At 36.5% G+C, this 23,453-nt stretch overlaps 1 protein-coding gene across 1 annotated transcript in view; it reads right to left on the bottom strand.

The window, feature by feature from the left end:
* Positions 1–7,991, bottom strand: part of SLC30A8 (solute carrier family 30 member 8) — a 45,604-nt gene extending 37,613 nt beyond the window's left edge. Inside the window, exon 1 of the mRNA XM_043602247.1 lies at positions 7,555–7,991. Within this exon, the coding sequence (XP_043458182.1) occupies positions 7,555–7,625 (71 nt within the window). The 5' untranslated portion in view covers positions 7,626–7,991. The remainder of the gene's footprint in view (positions 1–7,554) is intronic.
* Positions 7,992–23,453: the final 15,462 nt, after the last annotated feature.

Here is a 23,453-nt window from a genome sequence, read left to right as displayed (position 1 = left end):
TAGAGGGAGTGGAGAATAGAAATGTTTGCAGCATCAGATGTAATTTCTTATCCCAGAACAGGAATTCAGTTTACCCTCTCCTTTTTGAAACAGCTTTATTAAGGTATAATTCATATACCACACATATGACCCACTTATGTATACAACTTAATGGGTTTTAGCATATTTGCAGAGTTGTGCGACCATCACCATAATCTAAGTTAGAACATTTCCATCATCCCAAAAAGAAACCTTGTACCCGTTAGCAATATTTCCCCAATGTCCCAATCTCCTTACATACAACCTTACCCTAGGCAAGCACTAATTTGCTTTCTGCCTCCATAAATTTTCCCATTCTGGACATTTCATATAAATGGAATCACACAGCATGTGGTTTTTATGAATGACTTATTTCACTTAGCATAATGTTTTCAAGGTTTATCCATGTTTTAGAAAGTATCAATACATCAGTACTTTATTGCTTTTTATTTTCAAATAACACTCCATTGCATGGATATACAACATTTTCTTTAATCATTTGATGGGTATTTAGGTGGTTTTGATTTGGGGTTTTTACTTTATTCATAATAATGAATAATGCTGCTATGAAAATTTGTATACAAGCTTTTTTGGAAGTATGTTTTCATTTTTATTGAAAAAATACCTAGCAGTAGAATTCCTGGGTCATAAGGAAACTCTATATTTAACATTTTGTAGAAATTGCCAGAATGTTTTTCAAAACACTATGCTATTATACATTCCCACATTCAATACTTGAGAGCTATCATTTCTCTGTATCCTCACCAACACTTGTTTTTGGTTTTTTGATTATAGCCATCCTAGTGGGTATGAAGTACTATCTCATTGTGGTCTTGACATGCATTTCCCCTGATGGCTAATGATGTTAAACATCTTTCATGTGTTTATTACACATTTGTATATTTTCTTGGAGAAGTGTCTATCCAAAGCCTATTTTTAAATTGGCCAATTTATCTTTTTATTATTGAGTTGTAATTGTCCTTTATATATTCTGATATATTTAATTTGCAAATATTTCCTCTCAATTTGTGGCTTGTATTTTCATTTTCTTCATTGTATTGTTTTCAGAACAAAAGATTTTAATTTTGATGCTCTGTAATTTATCTATTTTTTTATCACTTATGCTTTTGGTGCCATATTAAGAAACCATAGCCTAACCCAAGGTCATAAGGTTTTATGCCTGTGTTTTCTTTTAAGAGTTTTATAGTTTTAGCTCTTACATTTAGCTGTCATTTGTTGTAGCTTTATATTAACTTTTGAAATCAGGAAATGATTTCAAATATTTTTTTTTCAAGTGTGTTTCACTTTTTCTAGGCCCCTTTTATTTCTATATGAATTGTGGGATTATCTTGTCAATTTCTTCAGAAGGCAGATGAGATTTTAGTACTGATTGCACTGAACCTCTACATTACATTGGAGAATATTGCCATCTTAAAATTGTCTTTCAATACACAAACATGGGATATCTTCGCATTGATCTAAATAAAGATCTAAATCTTCTTTAATTTCAGTGTTTTGTTATTTTCAGTGTACAAGTTTTGTACTTTGTTAAATTTATTCCTAAGTATTTTATTCTTTTTCATGCTATTATAAACTGAATTGTTGTCCTAATTGTATTTTCAGATTAGTCATTGCTACCATATAAAAATACAATTTATTATTTGGATATTATCTTGCTACCTGAAGCCTTACTGAAACTGTTCATTAGCTCTAAAGATTTTTAGTGGATCCCTTAGGATTTCTATATACTAGTTGATGTTATCTGCACGTGGTGTTAAGTTTTATGTCTTCCTTCCAATCTGGATGGCTTTTATTTTCATTTTTATTTCTGTCTTGCCTGTTTGCCTTGGCTAGAACACTCAATAAATTGCTGAGTAGAAATGGTGACAATGGGCATCCTTGTCTTGTTCCTGATATTAGGGGAAAGCTTTCAGGCCTTACCACTAAGTATAATGTTAGCTTCAGATTTTCCATAGATGCTTTTTATCAAGTTGAAGAAGTTACCTTCTATTCCTTGTTTGGTGAACACTGTAATGAAAGGCTGTTGAATTTTGTTGAATGCTTTTTCTGCATCTAATGAGATAATCATATGGTGGTTTTTGTCCTTTATTCTATTAATATGGTATATTACTTTGATTATATTTCAAATGTTAAATCAAGAATTCATTACTGGGATAAATCTGACTTTGCCATGGTTTATAATTTTTTTATATCTTGCTTTGTTCAGTTTGTTAGTAGTAGGAGCAGGGATTTTTGAATCTATATTTGTAAGGTATATTGACCTGTAGTTTTATTTTCTTGTTATAGTTTTGTGTTTTGCTATTGGTGAAATATTGAAATATAAAATGAATTGGAAAATGCTAATTCTTTTTTATTTGTTGGAAGAATTTGTGAAGAATTGGTATTAATTCTACTTTTTATGTTGGTAAAAAACACCAGTGAAGACAGCTGAGTTTGGGATTTTCTTTGCATGAAATCTCCTTATTACTAATTCATTATTTTTATTTATTATAGATCCACACAGAGTTTCTATTTTCTCTTGAGTTAGTTTGGTAGTTTGTATCTTTGTATAAATTTTCCATTTCATCTAATATTATATATATTTTATATATGCAATTTATTATCAGTTAAGAGAAGAAAGAAAAGTAAATACACTATCTTTTATAATTACATTTACTGATTCTATTTGGTTTTTATGTGTTGATTCAAATTAATGTCTGGTGTCTTATTTTCAGCCTGAAAAATTTTCTTTACTATTTATTGAAATGTGAGTCTACAAGCAAAAAAACATCTGTTTTTGTTCACCTGGGAATGTCTTCATTTCACCTTCATTTTAGAAGATAGTTTTGCTAGATATAAGATGATTGGTTGACAGCCCTTTTTGTCATTTTCTTTTAGCCCTTTCTTTTAGCCCTTTAAATGTGACATTCTACCACCTTCCATCTCCTTTGTTTCTGCTAGAAGTCAGCTGTGAATCTTACTGAGATGCTCTTGAACATGATGAATCTTTTTCCTCTCTCTTGCTGCTTTCAAGATTTTCTCTTTGTGTTTTCCTTTCAGCATTTTCACTGTGATATATCAGAGTAGATCCATTTTTCCTTAATTTTTCTTAGAATCTGTTGACCATTGTGGATGTGTGGATTAATATTGTCACCAAATTTTGGGAGATTCCAGCCACTATTTCTTCAAATATTTTTCTCCTCCTTTTTTTTCCCCTCTCCTTCTGGTACTCCCATTATGCTTATGTTAGGGCACTTAATGATTTCCACATTTCCCTGAGGTTCTGTTACATTTCCTTCCTTATTTTTTCTCTGTGTTCTTTATATTGCATATCTATTGATCTATCCTCAAGCTCACCCATTCTTCTGCCAGCTCATATCTACTGCTGAGCCCCTTTAACAATTTTTTTATTCTACTTACTGTCCTTTTCTTTTTTTTTAATATGTAATTTATTGTCAAGTTAGCTAACAGTGTATATAGTGTGCTCTTGGCTTCGGGAGTAGATTCCCATGATTCATCGCCTACATACAACACCCAGTGCACCTCCCAACAAGTGCCCCCTCAATGCCCATCACCCATTTTCCCCTCTCTCCCACCCCTCCATCAATCTTCAGTTTGTTCTCTGTATTTAAGAGTCTCTTATGGTTTGCCTCCCTCTGTTTGAAATTAGTTTTTCACCTTCCCTTCCCCTATGGTCTTCTGTTAGGTTTCTCAATGAGTGAAAATATATGATATCTGTCTGTCTCTGACTGACTTATTCTATTTAACATAATGCCCTCCAGTTCCATCCACATCGTTTCATATGGCAAGATTTTATTCTTTCTCATTGCCGAGTAGTATTCTATTGTACTCACACACCACATCTTCTTTATCCATTCACTAGTTGATGGACATTTGGTCTCTTTCCATAATTTGGCTATTGTTGGTAATGCTGTCTTTTCAACTTCAGAATTTCCATTAGGTTCTTTTTCTTTTTTATGATTTCTGTCTCTTTATTGACATTCTCTTCTTGATGAAACATTGCATCATACCTCTCTTTAATTCTTTAAACATGATTTCATTTAGTTCTTTAATCATATTTATAATGACTGCTCTGAAATCTTTGAATTCTAAGTTCCATTTCTGGGCCCTTTCAAAGGAAGTTTCTATTACCTCCTCTTTTATGGATTATTCTTCACTGTTTCTTTGCATGTCTTAAAATATTTTGCCTAAAATTGGATGTTTTAGATAATACACTATAGCAGTTCTGGATATTGATCTCCTGTGGGCCTGTTGTTGCTGCTGTTTACTTGTTTGCTTTTTTATTTGTTTAGCAATGACTTGTCTACTTAAGTGCAATCTATTTCCTCTGACATCCCCTACATGTACAGCTTCTGTTATCATTTGCAAAAGGGTGCAGCCTTGGGGATGCACATAGTCATCTTTACCTCCTACCCCCACCCCAGCCCAGGGATGCTGATCTTTTTTAATCATGTTTGCTGTGATTCTCTCTTTCCATGGTCTCATTGTTAAGCTTCTGGATGCTCTGTTTAAATGGGTATCATATCTAACAGTTGACCTATGTAATCATTTATTGATTAGTGTTTTCAACAATGCCCTGAGGCATAAATCTCTCCACAATCCCATCCAATTAAAGCTGGACCATTTGTTAGTCTGCTTAAGCTGCTATAACAAAATAACACAGACTGGGTAGCTTAAACAACAGAAATTTATTTTCTCATGGTCTGAAAGTCCATGATTAAAGTGCTGGAAAATTCAGTTTCTGGCAAAAGCTCTCTTTCTAGTCTATAGATAGCTGCCTTGCTACATCCTCACGTGGTGGAGAGAGAGAGAGAGATCTCTGGTGTCTCTTCCTCTTTTATGAGGGCAGCAGTTCTACCATATCAGGGCTCTATCCTAATGACTTCATTTAACCTTAATCACCTTTTAAAAGTGCTGTCTCCAGGAAAGTCACATGGGAGTTCAGGCTTCAACATATGAATTTGGGGGATGGGGGATATACAAATATCCAGTCCACAGCAGGCTCCTTTACAGGGAGGGGATATTTAAGGCCATAGGAAGGAGAATGAAGACTAACCAAAAGCTGACACAAAGCTCCCAGACATGTGAGCAAAGCCAACTTGTATCTTTTGGCACAGTTCAGACACCAGCAGAATGCACCCTCATGAGCAAACCTCACTGACCTCATATGGGGCCTTGAGGAAATCCTGACCCACAGAACTATGAATAATAAAATGATTGTGGAGGAAATCAAAGTCTATGTGACCTCAGGAGGAAATAGATTAAGGATTCAGGAGGGCACAAGATGAAAGTGTGTGTGCAGGAGATATGGAGGAGGTAGCAGACACTGAATTCACAAACAGGAGGCATGGATCCAGACCCCAACTCTGTCATAATTAGATATCTGACCTTAAGAAAGGCAGTTTTTCTCTTTGGCATTCAGGTTCCTAACTAATAAATCAGGAATCAGGATAAATCATCTCTCCCACGTTTAACTGTTTTTATATGAAAACAAAATTAAAATGAGTTTGACAGTTTTTATCATCACCATATCCTGAAAATCATACCCATTTAGGAAGTGAAAGAGACTCTGTAACCATAAATGATTGGCTTTATTTGTGTAACAGAGTGTTAATGGTCTATTTTAATGAGAAGGGAAATAGTGTTATTTTAATAACATAGAGATGCTTTATTAATAGTGTCCATAGTGTTAACAATTGGTTGTCTAAAATTTCTGCCTGGGCGCCTGGGTGGCTCAGTTGGTTGAGAGTCCAACTTTGGCTCAGGTCATGATCTCACAGTTCATGAGTTCAAGCCCCGCGTCGGGCTCTGTGCTGACACCTCGGAGCCTGAGGCCTGCTTCGGATTCTGTGTCTCCCTCTCTTTCTGCCCCTTCCCTGCTCATGCTCTGTCTCTCTCTGTCTCTCAAAAATGAATAAAGTTAAAAAAAAAATTTAATTTCTGCCTGACCTAAAATGAGGTTTGGTTATTTATGGTCTTAATAAATCACATCTAATATTATTTTTCTAAGAAAAATAATTTTTATAATGTGAGATAATAGATGTGCTAGAATCTATCATATATTTTTAAACCAAAATTATAAATGTCCTATAAAAAGTCCCTTTACTGTTGTTCAAACATTTGATGCTCTCAAACACAATGTTATTACTCTTTAGAATATTAATTTGGTTCCACGAAACAAACAAAAACATTATACATACTATTAGTGGATTTGTATTCTCTTAAGCTCTGCTCCTAACATGAATTCATTTCAGATTTCCATTCATTCATCCATATGTATTAAGCATGTTTCTCTTTGCTCTTAATTCAGGTTGAACTCCCCAAACACACCAAACTCTTATTCTTATATGTCTCTGTTTTTTTCCAGGCAATTATCTCAGTCTGGAAAATGTCCCCTAACCTTATTTTCTCTCTCTCTCTCTCTCTTTTGTGTTTGTGTGTGTTTCAAATTTTTATTTAGATTCTAGCTGGTTAGAAAATACTATAATACTGGTCTTAGGAGTAGAATTTAGTGATTCATCACATACATATAACACCCAATGCTCATCACAAGTGCCTTTCTTAATACCCATCACCCATTTAGCCCATCCCCCACCCACCTCCCCTCCAGTAACCCTCAGTTTGTTCTCTATAGTTAAAAGTTTCTTATGGTTTGCCTCCCTGTCTCTAACCCTATTTTGTCTGTGGAGTTTTCCTAACCTTACTCTCTAACTCCTTTTCATTTTTCAGTTCTTACTCTAGCACTTCTGAAAAGCTTTGTCTGACCCTTAAAGTCTAGCTAATACCTTTTCTTTGAGATATTCTCATTAAACACCACCAGCATGACACTTGCATAATGTTTTGTAATTGCCTATTCCCTATATAGGTTCCACATTAGACTCAAAATTTCAAGAGGACAGAAATCTGAGAGTAGGAATATCTTCTTCCTGTTATATATCCAGGTGTATTTAATCAATAGTAGTTAAATAAGGGGAAAATAAATGAATATACTGCATGTAGTAATGTGGAGATATTAAATGGAACTAGAACTATATATCACATTAAATTCAGCTATATTTATTATAGTTGTATATATTTGATTATGTTATTTTGTGATTAAGAAAATAGCAATTAATTTAAAGATCAGTATAATCACAATTCAGTCACATAGTTTAAAAGCCTTAATTTTTTTCTAAATGTAATTTAGTAAAATTTACCTAGGACTTTAAAAATGGAATAACTTGAAGAAAAGAAAGGTAAACACATTGGATCGTATATATGCCTATTTTCTGGAAGATAAACTACAGCTGAAAAATATATTAATAAAATGTATCCTTTGTGCACTTAGGATATTTAAGGAATTAAATCCTGAATTCTTCAGGATTTGAATTATACAAGTCAGTCAAAAGTTTACCAAATTTTACAAAATGCCTCTGAGTTGCACAGCAAAAGTTCTCAATTTTGAAGCAGTAGGACCCAAGGGTTTACTGATTCATCAAGACAGAAAATTGTGAAGCAGAAACAGATGTCTGTTACCTGTCTAGGGTGAAGGCATACATCTTAGTGGCTTTGTCATTCACAAGATAAGTTCTTTCAAGAAACTCCATGGTGGTCAGGATGAGAGCTTCTGCTCCTCGCTGTTGTTGTGGCTGCTCTTGTTTACCTCGCTGTCCAGTTTGGGGAGCAAAGCAGCATTACAACCCTTCACCTGCTTTCCAAAGAAAAAATAACAAGGCTTCTGGGATTTAGAATAACAAGCCTCCTACATCAATGTTCTTGGTAGGTCTGCTAAAATTACGGCCTCCTTGGACTGTCAGCTGGTCTCATTCTCTCTCCCCCAGAAACTCCTTTCCTACGGAGACCGACAGGTAGAATCAGGTGAAGTGTGTGTGTGTTTGTGTGTGTGTGTGCCCACGCTTCCCATGCTATCTGATTCCATCGTGCTTCCTCAGAGGTAGAAGAGCTCAAAGGTTTCCTGCTAATTGCTGATGTGGGGGTTTGGTCTTTAGAACACACCTGGGTGAACTGCAGACACCTTTCTGTACAATAGTCTCATGTTTTCCCTTTCTTTTCCTTTCCTTTTTTGAGGGGGCCCTCTCTCTCTCAACCTAAAAGCATTTCTCCTGAGATTTAGTTCTAAGATGACCTCTCAGCAGCCATCAGGATTTACTTCTCCTCTCCTAGGACCATTTTGGGATTTTACGACTGAAGGGAGGACATGGGTCATTAGTTACCGAAGTCTGTAATCTGAAACAGTTCCTGGTGCAGCAGCTTTGAAGCCCTTTTGACAGGCAGGTAAAGGGCAGACTCAGCTTCTAAATACATAACAGCCCTCAATCATACCTACAAGAACTGGAATGATCCGTATTCTCCCTGGCCAGGGTATCCTCTGCTAAGGACAAAAGACTCACTCAAGGAAATTCTATCAGGCAAACAAATGACAACTCAGGAATGGCATCTTCTGAGTTAATCCCAAGAGAACTTCAACCCCCAAACTCCTAGGAATTCCCATTGTATTTCATTATACAGCACTTTCCTTTCCAAGTAAGAGAAGTGACTGTAGCCCAAGGGCAATAGCCCTTTGTGGTAGCATTTGTGTGGAGGCCAAAGAACATCCTGGACCAGAACAGATGCATGTGAGGGGTGAGGGTGCGTGCAGACTGGAGAAGAGGGCATAAATCTCCAACCACTGAGTCTTCATTTCCTTCTCCTTCTGTCAACACTCACTTTCTAGTAAGAAAACTCAGAGTAGGGTAGTCATAGAATTGCCCAGTTGCCCAGCATCTTGGGAATCTGCCCACCATACCGAGCAGAAATCTGCCACAATGGCCTAATAAAATAAATATTGTCTCTGAAGATGAACATGGGATTCAATGGCAGTTGCAGTAGCAGGGAGGGAGAGTCATCTTTGGCTGACAGTGAGAGAATCAGGTCTCCTATCACATCTTCAGTGAAGCTGTACATCTTTAAGATTTCAAACAGTGTCATCCATAACATAAATTCTAAGGTCTTTTCATATGACTCCATTGCCTAACCAATCATTAACTTGGTTCTGACAGATGGAAACCAGATAAATGGCTGGAGGAAGACATTTTTCCTTGCAGGAGAAATTCTGGGTCTAGGGTCAGTAGAGTAATCCAAAGTATTTTTTTTTTCATTTTTCCTTACTCTTTACTTTACAAAGTAATAGGTTATTCTGTGGATGCAAAGCCAGAAACCAGAAAATAATTACTAATCCATCTGTGTGACATATTGCCACATTTTGCAGCTTGAGTCATTTGTGAGCTGTTTCTACCACATATGAGAGAAATAGAATTCAAGTGAATGAATGTCAAGAGTGAAGAAACTACTTAAAATTAGGCTGAAATTCATTAAGAATAAGTGCAAGGAAGAGAAGATAAGCAGTATTCAAATACAGGAAAGAGAATATTTAGCTATAAATATCAATGGGAAAAAATTAATCTGGAAGCCTGAGATTCTACACCGCAAGTTTTTGTCACTAACACATACATAGATGCACAGACATATTTGCACCTGGTCATGATTCTGTGAGCCCAGAGATGTATATTAGGTTATTCATGTGAGGCAAGAATAGGGCGAGGATATTTGAGAAGGGTAGGGTAGTACTGATATGGGGTAGGGGTAAGGTGGAGATGAAAAAAGAGGGAATGGGGACCCAAGCAAAGAAGGACAAGAAAAAAATACCTTCTGTGATCTCTGCTATTTATTTATAAGTTGAAATATATAAAATTGTCATTTTTATAGACCCAATATAGACTAAAATCAGCAATTTCATGATTTACTTAAATAGTGTGCACACATATACACACTTATAAAATGTATATGTGTACATGTGTGATACATTTAAAAACAAAAATTAAATATGCATATGTTTAAAATATTAAGAAATTATTTTCATCAAATATTTGTGAATTTCCAAGTGCTACCCTTGAAAATAACTACTCCCTTGTAAACCAAAATTTCTGGTGTAAGTAGCATAAAAGCAGCAAAGAGTGGGTTACAGCAAATAAAACTTTTATGTTAAAAAAAAGTAAGTTTTCACTGCTATAAATTTAGATGTAAATTATGACTAAGAATTGCTTGCATGTCACATTGTGTGAAATATTCACCTGTTGATAACTTTGTCATCTTATAAACTCACTTGAACTACACCATTATCTCTTCCCCCTCAGTATTCTGTCAGCACAATATTTATAAAGAATTTCCCGTCCTTTCTGACTAACCTTTGTCCCACTTGGCATGCACTGCCCACCAACGACCAATGGCCCTAATCAGACTCACAAAAGTCACAAAATATGTATTTGGAAAGCAACATGGATCAAAAAAAAATCCTTTCTCCTGTTGACAGTCTTGGTGTGCATGATGTTACTTTTCCCAGTTTCCTAGGCAACCAGCTTCCAAACCATCCTGAATTACAGGTTGTCCTCTCCGCCTACTCACCATCACAAGCTTGTAGCAACTGAAGGGGCAAAATGCAATTTATAGCAGTTACCTCTGGGAATAAATATTCTGTCAGCTACAAGAACATCACTGACATGACTAAAGAACTGGTTCAGCTCCCCAGTGCTAGCTGTTGTTGGCAACAATTTCTCAATAGGATTTTACAAATAGTAGCTAATACCTGTGCAAAAATAATCTACACATGTGTCTTACACATCATTTGATATTTTACCTGCAGAAAGGGTGTATTTATGTAAAACTACCATGATCATCCCTAGACACTAAAGTACTGAGTTCTCAGGGCGCCTGGGTGGCTCAGTCGATTGAGCATCTGACCTCGGCTCAGGTCATGATCTCAAACAGTTCATGAGTTCAAGCCCCCTGTCAGGCTCTGTGCTGACAGCTCAGAGCCTGGAGCCTGCTTTGGATTCTGTGTCTCCCTCTCTCTCTGCCTCTCCCCTGCTAATTCTCTGTCTCTCTCTCTCTGTCTCTCTCTCTCTCCCTCTCCCCCACTTCTCTGTCTCAAAAATAAATAAGCATTAAAGAAAAATTTTTTTAATAAAGTACTGAGTTCTTGAGATTTGCATTCCCAAAATTTGAACTCATATTTCAGAAACACTTCATATTGCCATTGTTCACATGTACCTGTCTTTTAAAAATAGACATGAAAATGTGCTTGTTTTAAAATAATAATGTGGATTTTCATTCTGTTTGGCATGTTCTTGTTTGTGTGGAAAGGCAATGTAGTAAAGTGGTTTAATGCATGGGCTTTCAAATCAGAATGACTTAGTTTCAGTTTCTGCTTTGACCAATTCCATACATGTGTGACTTTGAACAAGTTATCTGGCCTCTGTGGTTTTCAGTTTCTCATCTGTAAAATGGTACACTAGTGGAGTCCCTCTTTACAGAGTGCTTATGAAGAGTAAAAGAGATAATGTCTATAAAAGTTCTTAGCATGATATCTGCCATATAACCAGTGTCATATAGAAGTGAGTTGCTATGGACTTGACCATGTCTAAGTAAAATGTCTTGGCTGTCCCTGAAAAACTGGCCCCAGTCTTAGCAGAAGGCTAAGAATTACCCACGAACAGAAGAAATCATCAAGGAAGTAGAAGTTATTGCAAAGAAGACCTGGGGACTTGAACCTGTTGTCAGCTCTATGATTTGGGGAAAATCCCTCAAACTCTCTAGGCTCAATATTCTCAAATAATCTGTGATTTGTGATTTCTCAAATAGATTCATGCTTCCCTCATTCTACCCACTTAGCAGCCAAGTGCAATTCCGAATGTGTCCTCCATAAAGAAGGACACAACAGGAAGGAAATGAGAACTCAATCAGTGTAATCACCTGCTGAAGATTCTAGACTTCTGTATTCCCACACAGACTGTAAAGATATTATTTCTAAGCTTGGTAGCATTTCCTTAGCAAGGTGGTTTTATGGTTATTACTACAATGTGGGCTTTTCAAAAGCTCCATCCAGGAATGTGAAAACAGAGACATTGAAAATTTAATTGGATTGTATTTTAAAGAACATTGTGAAAATTTCATTTTAATATAAAGTAAACATGTATAAAACACAAGCCATTTCCTGATATTTCATACTTTACGTGATAATAGACTGAAAGCCATCTGAGTTTTATTTTCTTCTTGATAAATTGGGACTATATAACTCTTTCTTTTGCCATTTTTATTTTTAAAAAGATTGAGCTATAGAAATGTTTCAGTGCAAATGCAATTTGTATTTGCTGAAAAAAGAAAAACTTGATAAAATATTGATACTGAAACAATAAAAGAAGTACTTTATTAAACCTGATAGATGCAAATAAATAATACAAAAATAAACTAGCACTGTTTTGGTAGAGAGGAGTACTGGGACTAGGTGATTAAAATGTTTATGAAATATATATTTTATTGATTAGCCTCCATGTACCACAATGCCTTTTACAAGCACTCTTCAGTCTTAAACTAATTAACCCTTAAATGCACTCTCCAGAATAGTTATGGTTTATTTTGTCTTGCAAACTCCAAAGTAATTGTGTGCTGGCTTCACATTCTCACAACTGTATATGTCTCTCTTTTTTATTTTATTTACTTTGGCAAGCAAGAGAGGCTTCCAAGGGCCCAAGCCATGATTTTAAGGCATTAGAATAAGAAAGGTACAAGAAAGAATAAGAAAGGGAAAATCATGATTATTTCAATAGATGCAGAAAAAGCATTTGACAAAATACAACATCTATTTATGATTAAAAATTCCCAAAAAAACACGGAGGGAGTGTATCTAAACATAATAAAGGTCATTTATTATAAGCCCATTAATGATGAAAAGCTGAAAGCTATTCCTCTACGATCAGGGGCAAGACAAGGATGTTCAGTCTGCCACTTCTATTCAGCATAGTGTTGGAAGTCCTAGCTAGAGCAATCAGGTAAGAAAAAATAAATAAAAGGCATTTAAATTGTAAAGGAAGAAGTAAAACTGTCACTATTTGCCTAGAACATGATATTATATACAGAAAATTCTGAAGACCCCGGCAAAAAACTGTTAAAACTAATAAAAAAAATTCAGTAAAGGTGTACAATACATAATCACTACACAAAAATCTGTTGTATTCCTATATAGTGATAATGAACTAAATGTTCATTAGAAAACTAAATGTAAAAAAAACAATCCCATTCTTGCATCAACAAGAATAAAATACCTAGGAATAAATTTAAGCAAGGAGGTGAGAGACAAGTATATTGAAAACTATAAGACATTAATTGAAGGAGACACAAATAAATGAAAAAATATCCCATGCTCATGGATTAGAAGAATTACTATTGCTAAACTGTCCATACTACCTAGTGAATCTAGTCAACATAATCCCTATCAAAATTCCAACGGCATTTTTCACAAAAATAGAACAAAAAATCCTAAAATCTATATGGAACCACAAAAGACTCCAGGTAGCTAAAGCCATTTTGAGAAAGAACAAAGTTGGAGGCATCACATAATCCAATAGAGATTAGACTCTAATATAGATTTCAAACTGTATTATAAATGTATAGTAATTAAAACTGTGGTATTAGCATAAAAACAGACATATAGATGAGTAGAACAGAATAGAAAGCCCAGAATTAAACCCACACACAATGGTCAATTAATTTACAACAAAGGAGCCAAGAATATACAATGAAGAAAAGACAATCTCTTCAATAAATGGTGCAGAGAAAACTGGACAGCCACATGCAAAAGAATGAAACTGGACCACTATCTGACTCGACATATAAAATTAATTCAAAATAGATTAAAGACTTGAACAAACGACCTGCAACCATAAAATCCTAGAAGAACATATAGGCAGTAAGCTCCTTGACATAGGTGTTAGTGATGATATTTTGAATCTGACACCAAAAGCAAAAAAACAAAAGTAAAAATGAACAAGTGGGACTACATCACACTTAAAACCTACTGCACAGCAAAGAAAACCATTAACAAAATGAAAAGGCAACCTACTGAATGGGAGAAGATAGTTGCAAACCATGTATCTGACAGGGGGCTAGTATCCAAAATATATAAAGAAATCATGCGATTCAATAGCAAAAACTATAATAATCATTAAAAAATGGGCAGAAGGTCTTAATAGACATTTTCCCATAGAAGATATACAGATGGCCAATAGGTACATGAAAAGATGTTCTGTATCATTAATCATCAGGAAAATGCAAATCAAAGCCACAATGAGGTATCGCCTCACACGTATTAGGATGGTTATTATCAAAAATATTGGAAATATCAAATTTGGCAAGAATGTAGAGAAAAGGGAACCCTTGTGCACTGTTGGTGGGAATGTAAATTGGTGGAGCCACCATGGAATAAAGTAGAAATTTAACTAGAACTATGGTATGATCCAGCAATTTGTTTATCCAAAGAAAATAGGAAAATTAATTCAAAAATATATATGAACCCCCATGCTTTTTGCAGCATTGTTTAAGATAGCCAAAATATGGAAAAAAACCCAAGTGTCCACCAATGGATGAATACGTAAAGAAATTGTGGTATGTGTATATAATGAAATATTATTCAGCCATTAAAAAAAAGAAGGAAATATTGCCATTTGCAACAATGTGGATGGTCCTCAGGGGCATTATGCTAAGTGAAATAAGTCAGAAAAAAATAAATCCCATATGGCCTATCTCGTATATAAAATTTAAAATATTTAATTAAATTTAATTTAATTAAAAATTAAAGTATTTAAATTTTGTATATATAAGTATATATACAAAAATCTAAGTTCTCTCGTGGGAGAGAGGGAGTGGTGGGAAAAATGGGTGAGCTATTTTTATTTTTTAGTTTAAATAAATTTTAAATTTTTTTTAAAAGTTTCAATATTCCTCCTGATTCTTATCACCTAGTTCCTTAGAAGCTAAAAATATATGTAATTTATTTTAAAAAATGGCAAAGAAAAAACAATGATGTTAGCAATCATTTTGGCCTATGTGTACTGACCTTCTCTATTTGAGAAGGTCAAAGATTAGCTGTCTAGTTAGACTGCAGATGAATTAAAGATAATTTAGGATGTTGATGACAAAACTGGTATATATCCTTATTCAATCAGCTTGAATAAAGGTGATCATCATTGTATGAGAAAAAGTTAACCAGACAAAAACAACCAGAAGGAAAAAAGTGTAATTGAAATACTTGAGAAAAGATTTTTCAAACTATCATTTCAAACTTCTATGAGGTAGAAGATTATTTTGTTCTTTTGGGGCTACCAGAGGGGAAAAAATCCATCAATTGACTGCCTTTTGCAAGAGATCTAAATAAATTTTAAACAAACAAAATCAGAGCTTTATAATGATTCAAAGCCCGATTTTACTTAGAAGGTATCGAGTGATTGCTATGAGCCAGGCATCTCACTCAACTCTAGAGAGCTTATATATGTATAAGCTCTCTCTCTATATATGTGTGTGTGTCTGTGTGTGTGTCTGTCTGTGTGTGTATTTGTTAATTCATTTAGCTAGACTCTGTGCCAAGCACTGATGGAATTAATAAACTTGACAGAGTCTCTTCCCTAGAGTCATTACAGGAAACAATTCACTGCAACAAACTTCTTTGACAGTAGGGAGACTAGGACTGACAGCTTTAATCCTAGGGGAGTGTGCATGAAGGAAAGTACTCAAGGCTACCAGGGGAGGCTGCCCTTAGGTGGTGAGCTTGCAAGCTCTTGAGGATGCTGGTCCTTAAGAGCTCTGCATTGAGAGGAGGACCCTCGTGCATGGCTGGCCAGGGACCTTGGTTTCCAGAAGGATCACTTTTCTGTCGTCTCTATGGGTCCTTTTCATCCGATTAGTTTTTCTTTCCCTTGCTGATTGCTTCTTACATCCAGTGGAGACAAACAAAGTGTCACCTAGAGGTGGTTTCTGCCCATCCAGCCCACTGCTGTCAGGTGTCTGGCAGATTAAGTTTTGCAAAAGGTTTTTAGGAGACTTTGTCTCTCTTACCCATCTGCATTTTGTTTTCCCTGGTCCTATCTCTACTCTTTTAGAAGCAAAGGTAGAGTTTGGAACTGCAATCTCTAATTTTCTTTATTTTATTAATTTTAATTTTTATTTTTGAGAGAGGGAGAGAGAGAGAGAGACATAGTGTGAGTGGGGGCATGGGCAGATAGAGAGGGAGACACAATATCCGAAGCAAGCTGCAAGCTCTGAGCTGTCAGCACAGAGCCTGACGTGGGGCTTGAGCTCACGAACCACAAGATCATGACTTGAGCCAAAGTCAGAAGCTTAACCAGCTGAGCCACCAGGCACCCCAGCATAGTATCTAGTTTTCAAGGAAAGAGCTTATGGAGGATTACTCCTCAGAGTGGCTGAGTATTTGTCTATGACACAACTTCAGAAAGCCAGTCTATCTCTCAGTTTACATAGAAAATTTCAACCAATCTAAGTTTTATTCTGTTTCTGGCTTCAGGACAACAATCCCGTTGGTCTGTTTTGTCTAATCACCAGAATTTTATTTCTGTTGTTACTGCTTTTGGACATTTCTTGGATGTTTGATACTATTATCTGGGCATTTTTATTGTGGCTGACAAACACTTGTATTGGTCTGTCTGGAAAAGTACTTCCCTATTTGAATCATAAAAAAAAAGTAGACAAAAACATACTTTCTGATATTTTAGCTCCTTGATCTATATATGCACAGAGCATCACTAAAACCTAAAGCATTGAATTCCTGAATTAAACAAGAGAGAGAGAGACCCCTTTGTCATTATCTGGAATGCTACCATTTAATTTTTATGAGTACCGTTTACTTTCCTTTAGTGAAAGACCTTGAGGGGCCTTTCGTCTTATGAGAAGGATTTTCACACAAGTCCCCAGATGAATGCCAAGAGAGCAAAGACATAGCTCATCTTCTCCTCTGAATCTCGAAGTCTGGATTTATTTGACTCGAGGCTGACAAGACTGCCTCTCAGGAGATAGTCCAGAAGACAAGACAAAAGCCGCCTGGAAGCTTTCCCCTGAAAGACTGAGCCATTGCTTTTCACATCAAACCCAAAATGCATCAAGGGACGGCAGGTGGGTTTTCTGCTTGGAAGCACAACCACAAGGCACTGCTTACTAATTCATCTCTTCTTTTGGTGTTAGTGAATTTGCATCCAGTGAGTCAACATTTTCAAATGCTGCTAATCCAATTGTAACAGGTCTCTCCACCACCATCAGGGGATGTGTTCTTTGAATTTGCATCGAGTGCACGCAAGTGAGATATCATATTACCTTTTGCAATCCTAAATTCCCAACTTGATCACCCAGATATTGGCCACTGAGCAGGTGATGGGAGCCTGTGTCTCCCTCACGGTCAGCTAACTCCAAAAGAGAACAGAAATATGTATTTAATTGTAACAGGCAAGTTATGGAAAAATATTGCATTTTGTAACAGCTTATTTTAAGCTTTAAGTACCTAGGGTAATAATCGCCTTTACCCTTCAGAATTTAAAACTAAGATTTTTCTCTCAGTCTTCAACAGAATTGTGATAATTCATCATTTGCAGAATAAAAATTTCATTTTAAACATTATTAATGCCCAGATTAAACTGCCACAAAAACTAATATCCAAGGCACAATGACAATGTCCTCATATTTTCGGTATTATTTATTCGACAAAAATCCATACGACAAAGAGTTTTTGATAGAAGTTGGTTACTTAGAGTGGGGTTTGGCCTATCCTGCACGTCCTAGTCACAAGTTAGTTTCCAGGGAAGCTAGTAAGTAATGTCAGGTGCCTTTTGGCCATTTTCTACTGAAGGAAGAAGGAGAAATCGATTCTATGATTAATGTAATGTCCCAAAGAACACTAATTCTTCACTACTTCTTAGAATCATCATTATTATGGATGCTGCTGTCAGCAAATGAAGAATGGTTCTTCATCTGCTTTCTACCACACAGCCATTTCTACCTTAGCTTATTAATAAAGACCAGCCCTCCAGCTGAAGTGAAGTATACTGATCAGTCTTAAGATTTGAACGCGTTGGACTCATTGTCTGTTCACATATATCCTTTCCGCTGTTGACAGGCAAGATCACAGGCCTCTCAGTGTATCATTCTAACCCCTTGATCACTCGCTGCTCATTCAAAGTCTCTGCTGGGTAGAAGAGGTTATTTATTTCTACCCAAGGGCTTAGACAACAGGGTATATTTCCACATATTAAACTCTTCTCTGAAGGTATGTCTTCTCAGAACTATCATGTTTGACACCTGAATCCAGCCCAGCCACCCATTTTAACTAATACTATTCGGGAGAACATGCTACCATACCAAATGTACCCAGTCAGTAAATTTGGGGGCTGCAAGATCTCAGTCTGTTCCTTTCGCTGATTTTCAGTATGTCAATCAATAGATAAGTTTGCTTCTTTCTGCCCCAATTTCCTAACCAGAAAACTTTGAATGACAGTTACTGGGTCACCTCAGAAGACTCTTGTGAGTAAAAATAATCCTTTTCCTCCTACAAAGGTAACAAAACAATTTCCAAGTACTTAATATTATTAAATACATTAAAATTTGAAATTTTATTTGTAGATAAAATAAGCAAAATGTACCAGAAGGTAAATACCATGTAAATAAAATTTAAACATACTTTTAGTTTAAAAAGTAAAATATATACACAGCAAAATAAGTTTAAGATTCAAAAAGATAGGCAATGGACAATTTGTCCTCCAGCTAAGATTGTAGGCCAGGATTCAGGGAATAAATCAGTTTTAAGATTAAATTGAAGGGGCGCCTGGGTGGCTCAGTTGGTTGAGCGTGAGACTTTGGCTCAAGTCATGATCTCGTGGTTTGTGTGTTCCAGCCCCGTGTCAGGCTCTATGCTGACAGCTCAGAGCCTGGAGCCTGCTTTGGATTCTGTGACTCCCTCTCTCTGCCCCTCCCCCACTCAGGCTCTGTCTCTCTTTGTCTTTCAAACATTAATAAATGTTTTAAAAAAATTTTTTTAAAGGATAAACTAAATGTCTTCATGGAACCCTTTGTGCACTTATAGATACACACATACACACACTTTTTTTCTTTTGTAGTCCAACTCAATGTACATTTTAGAAATAATTTAAAATCCTGTCCACAGTTAATTACATACATGTCATTTTTAATTATTAATAGACTGTATTTTCTACAACAGTTTTAGGTTTACAGAAAAATTAAGTGAAAGGTACAGAGATTTCCCACATACCCCATGTCTCCACACATGCATAGCCTCCTCCATTATTAACATCGGGACCGGATTGGTACATTTGTTACAAGTGATGACCCTACATCGGCACAACATTATCATCCAATGTCTGTAGTTTACATTAGGGTTCAGTCTTGGTGCTGTATATTCCATGGTCTGGACCAATGTATAATGACATGCATCTACCATTGTAAGGTCACACACCGTGGTTTCGCTGCCCTGAAGTTCACTCACACACACTTTCTTAAGCCAGATTTGTCCGTTTTTTATGAGGCTGCTGTTTGGTGAATGTTAAAGTAACATCGATAATGAAGCTATTTCTTTCCTTTTGCTTTTGCTGGGAGACTCCCAGCCTGTCCTCTACCTACTGGACCACTAAGATTTGATGGCTGTCACTGTTCCATGACTCCCCCATGAGCCAACAGCACATACAATTCCGCATCCACCTCATGACTTGTTTACTAGCAAACTGAACAGGCTGAAATTCACAGAAGTCGCTTTCATTGGGAAAGAAATGAAGAAGAAAGCAAGAAGCTCTAGGAGAGAATTCAGCTCTGTTGCTCAACTCAGCAATTGGTTCATCAATCGATCCTCCTCTTCCTCTCAAGCCTTGATAACATTCCCATTTCTACTAGCTAAGCTCTAAGTTTATGCTAAGCGCTAGTGATTTAGACAAGCATTATTCCTGCTGTCTGAGAATTTATAATCTAAAGGAGAACTGCCTTTGAAAAGCAATCCATTTGGTACTGGGTGACATATCATAGTAATCACAAACTATCATCACAAACTAGCACACATGTCACAGTACTGCCAACATATTTATACTTAAAATATATAACATTCATTCACAAAACCTGAGCAGAGTGAGGATAAAAGTGACTATCACCAACCCAGTTTACCTTCTAATGCCAACACTAGAAATTAGAAGCTCCTGTCTTAGACCCTTGGGTTATTAGATCTGGCTCTGTCGATCAAAAACAATATTACACATCACACATTATCTTATAGTTTCTCATGGCCTTTAAAAGAAAATCTCACTCTCCAGGGCCTGAAATTACAGACACTGAAGCTTTTAATATCGCCCTGTAGATTCAGGCAATTCAAACTGAAATTTTTACTTTGTCATATGAATCCAAATATTTTCCTGTCGTTCAGGGAAATGTCACGAGAAGGTGAATCTTTTCTGGCTTCGTCTAATTGTGAAAGTAATGACAGTGCACAAGAAATAATATCTCTTCCAACACCCTAAGGGCAAAATTATCGCTCCGCTTTGCCTATCTTTTTTATGGAGAGTTTGTGTTATTGCTCTTCAGCATGGTGTTTACAAACACCCAGCAACTTATTATTCAGTAGATGAGAAGCAATGGGAAGGCTACCAAAAAAAGTAATTTAACTAAGACATTAAGTAATGTGAAAAGACTAATTAGAAGTGTGACTTGCCCATCATTTTCCCTAAGAACTTCCACAGGAGACTTCTTTCTCCTAGGTTTCCAAAATAAATGTGGTATGTTTGATAAACAGACTTCAGAGTTGTTTATCTAAAATGAACACCTGAGGATGTGATAATGGTCTTATTGTAATCAACAAAACTAGAGGACAGGTCCAGTGGCCTCTCTTCTAGAAAGTAGCATGTGCATAACTGATTGTGGATAGTTCCCACTGAACTGGTTACCTCATTTTTAAAATTGGCATTCCAAAAAGTAAGCTTACCCCACCTGGAAATGGCCCTTTTAGACACCTCCCCAACACTGTTTCCTCTTCCTGGAACACTCCCTCCCTCTCTGGCTGTGCACAAGGATGCTACCTTCTCATCTTAAGGTCTCAGCTCAGATATCACCACCTCAGAAAGCCCTTCTCAGATCTTCCTGTGAAAAGCAGTGTGATCTCAGCCACAACCCGTTTCCCTCCACATTGCACTTTTCATCTCCTTCAGAGATCTTATCACTCTCTCTGTTTTACCTTCACAATGTTTTTGTTTCTGGTCTCATCCACTCCTATGAGAATGTAAGCTCTTGGAGGGAACGAGTTCTGTTTCACACTGTTCTATCCCCGGTGCTCAGTATAGAGTGTGTGGTATATCATGGGTTAATAATACAATGTTTTAATCAGTGAATGGAGGAATGAATGGCTGGCTGGCTGGATGGATGGATAGAACATACTGGTGAGAAATATTACATAGGGATTGAGGGTAAACTATTTGAAGTCATGAAGACTTTGGGTATCACTCTACTCACCAGGTGGATCATCATAACCTTTCTCAATCTGTTTTCTTGTCTGTAAAATAGGAATAATTAGATTTTTTTCATAGGATATGTGTGTGGGGGGGTGGGAATTATGAAATGGGACTGTAGGCATCACCATTCTAAAACGATACATATGTGTGTGTGTATCTCCTATGAAAAAATATAGATATACACATATAGATATACATATATATAATTATAAAGATGAACAGCAGTAATTTTCTTAAAATTTCTTTTAATGTTTATTTATTTCTGAGACAGAGCATGAGTTGGGGAGGGACAGAGAGAGAGGGAGACACAGAGGGCTCTCAGAACAGAGCCCGAAGCGGGGCTGGAACTCACAAACCGTGAGATCGTGACCTGAGCCAAAGTCGTTCGCTCAACCAACTGAGCCACCCAGGCCCCCCTAACTGCAGTAATTTATATAAGATTCATTTCACATATAAACTGAATAGTAACTACTTAATAAATAAGGGATAGCCATATTAATACTTCATATATAAAGCCAGCCTGTAATCAGGCAATTCTGACTGATCAAATATGAAAAAAATCACAAAGTACTTTCAGATCTAGTTGTTAAGTCAACTTATAAGGAGAAAAGGCTATCATAGATTGGGCTTTTTGTCCTTTTAAAAAAATTTGAAGTTGGCAGGAGTATTAAGCTTGAAATTGCATGGTTAACTGGCATGTCTTAGCTTTATCTATGCTTCCTTGAAGGGGGAAAAAAAGATAGTAAGAGAGAGGGAATCATGCAAACTGACATATTATGGAAACAAAAAGGACAACTCTGACATTTACTAGTTAAAATATAACACAACTAGATGCTACTTTAATTAATTTTTTCTTCTTAAAATACAGAAACTTCATTGCTTACTTCTTTTACTAAACTTGCAGGGTATACTTCATTCTGGTTCTCTTTAAACTTCTAAGTACATTTGGACAGTATATATGCATTTAAAAATATATGTGGAGAGAGCCAATTCATTGTAGGCCATGAGGAGTTCTGCCCTGTTTCTCATTGGTGCAAAACTAATTGGGTTTTCCCAGTCATCGCACAAATATTTATTTTTCTATTTTATAATCCTCATAATTGCAGCTGAAATTAGAAGAGGGCACAACCACCCGGCAAGTCTTTGAATTTCCAAGCATCCTAGCCACATTGGTTTCCCAAGCCTCAAAAGCCATTGCTAAGAGAAGTCCTTTGCTGTCCACAATGCCACCCATTGATGGCACCAATTTCCCATGCACATCTCTATTCATAACCACATTTGGTGTTTTTTTCCCTTGAGCTAAGAAGAAATTCCTAACATATTCATGTTTCCTAAGGCTCCAGAAGTAGGAATGAAAATTGGTGGCATAAATCCCTGGTTCCTCCACTGACCACACTGGACTTACACAAATCCGAGCTGGTGTCTCTTTGTGTGAAATGAAGAAGCAATGATGAAAAGTATAAGAACATAGAAAAATTAAAAAGAAAAGAGTCAGGGCGCCTGGGTGGCGCAGTCGGTTAAGCGTCCGACTTCAGCCAGGTCACGATCTCGTGGTCCTTGAGTTTGAGCCCCGCGTCAGGCTCTGGCCTGATAGCTCAGAGCCTGGAGCCTGTTTCCGATTCTGTGTCTCCTTCTCTCTCTGCCCCTCCCCCGTTCATGCTCTGTCTCTCTCTGTCCCAAAAAAGATAAATAAACGTTGAAAAAAAAATTAAAAAAAAAAAGAGTCAAAAGCCATAAGATAAAGTTATATTTCCAGTTTGGGGGGCTAGATTCAAATATCTCTATATATGCAACAAAGAACTTTCTTAAACACCCAGATTTCTTAGCCTGCTAAGAATCTTAAATATATGCTGATATAACTAACTTGGGGTCTCCTGGCCCCCTAAGACATTTGGCTTTGACCCTGAATTCAATGGCCTATGGAAATCCAAAATCTTCCCTTTATTCTGGCAGTTTTGGGGGGGTAACAGGAAGGACACAGCAGTAGGAAGATATCTGGCTCAAAGTTCTGCTTCCATGTAAACTGTCCTCACTTAGCAATGTATT

Source organism: Prionailurus bengalensis, chromosome F2 (genome assembly GCF_016509475.1).
Source record: "Prionailurus bengalensis isolate Pbe53 chromosome F2, Fcat_Pben_1.1_paternal_pri, whole genome shotgun sequence".
Taxonomy (NCBI): Eukaryota; Metazoa; Chordata; class Mammalia; order Carnivora; family Felidae; genus Prionailurus; species Prionailurus bengalensis.
Note: the sequence above shows the minus strand (reverse complement) of the source record. Positions and strands in the feature narration are given on the sequence as shown.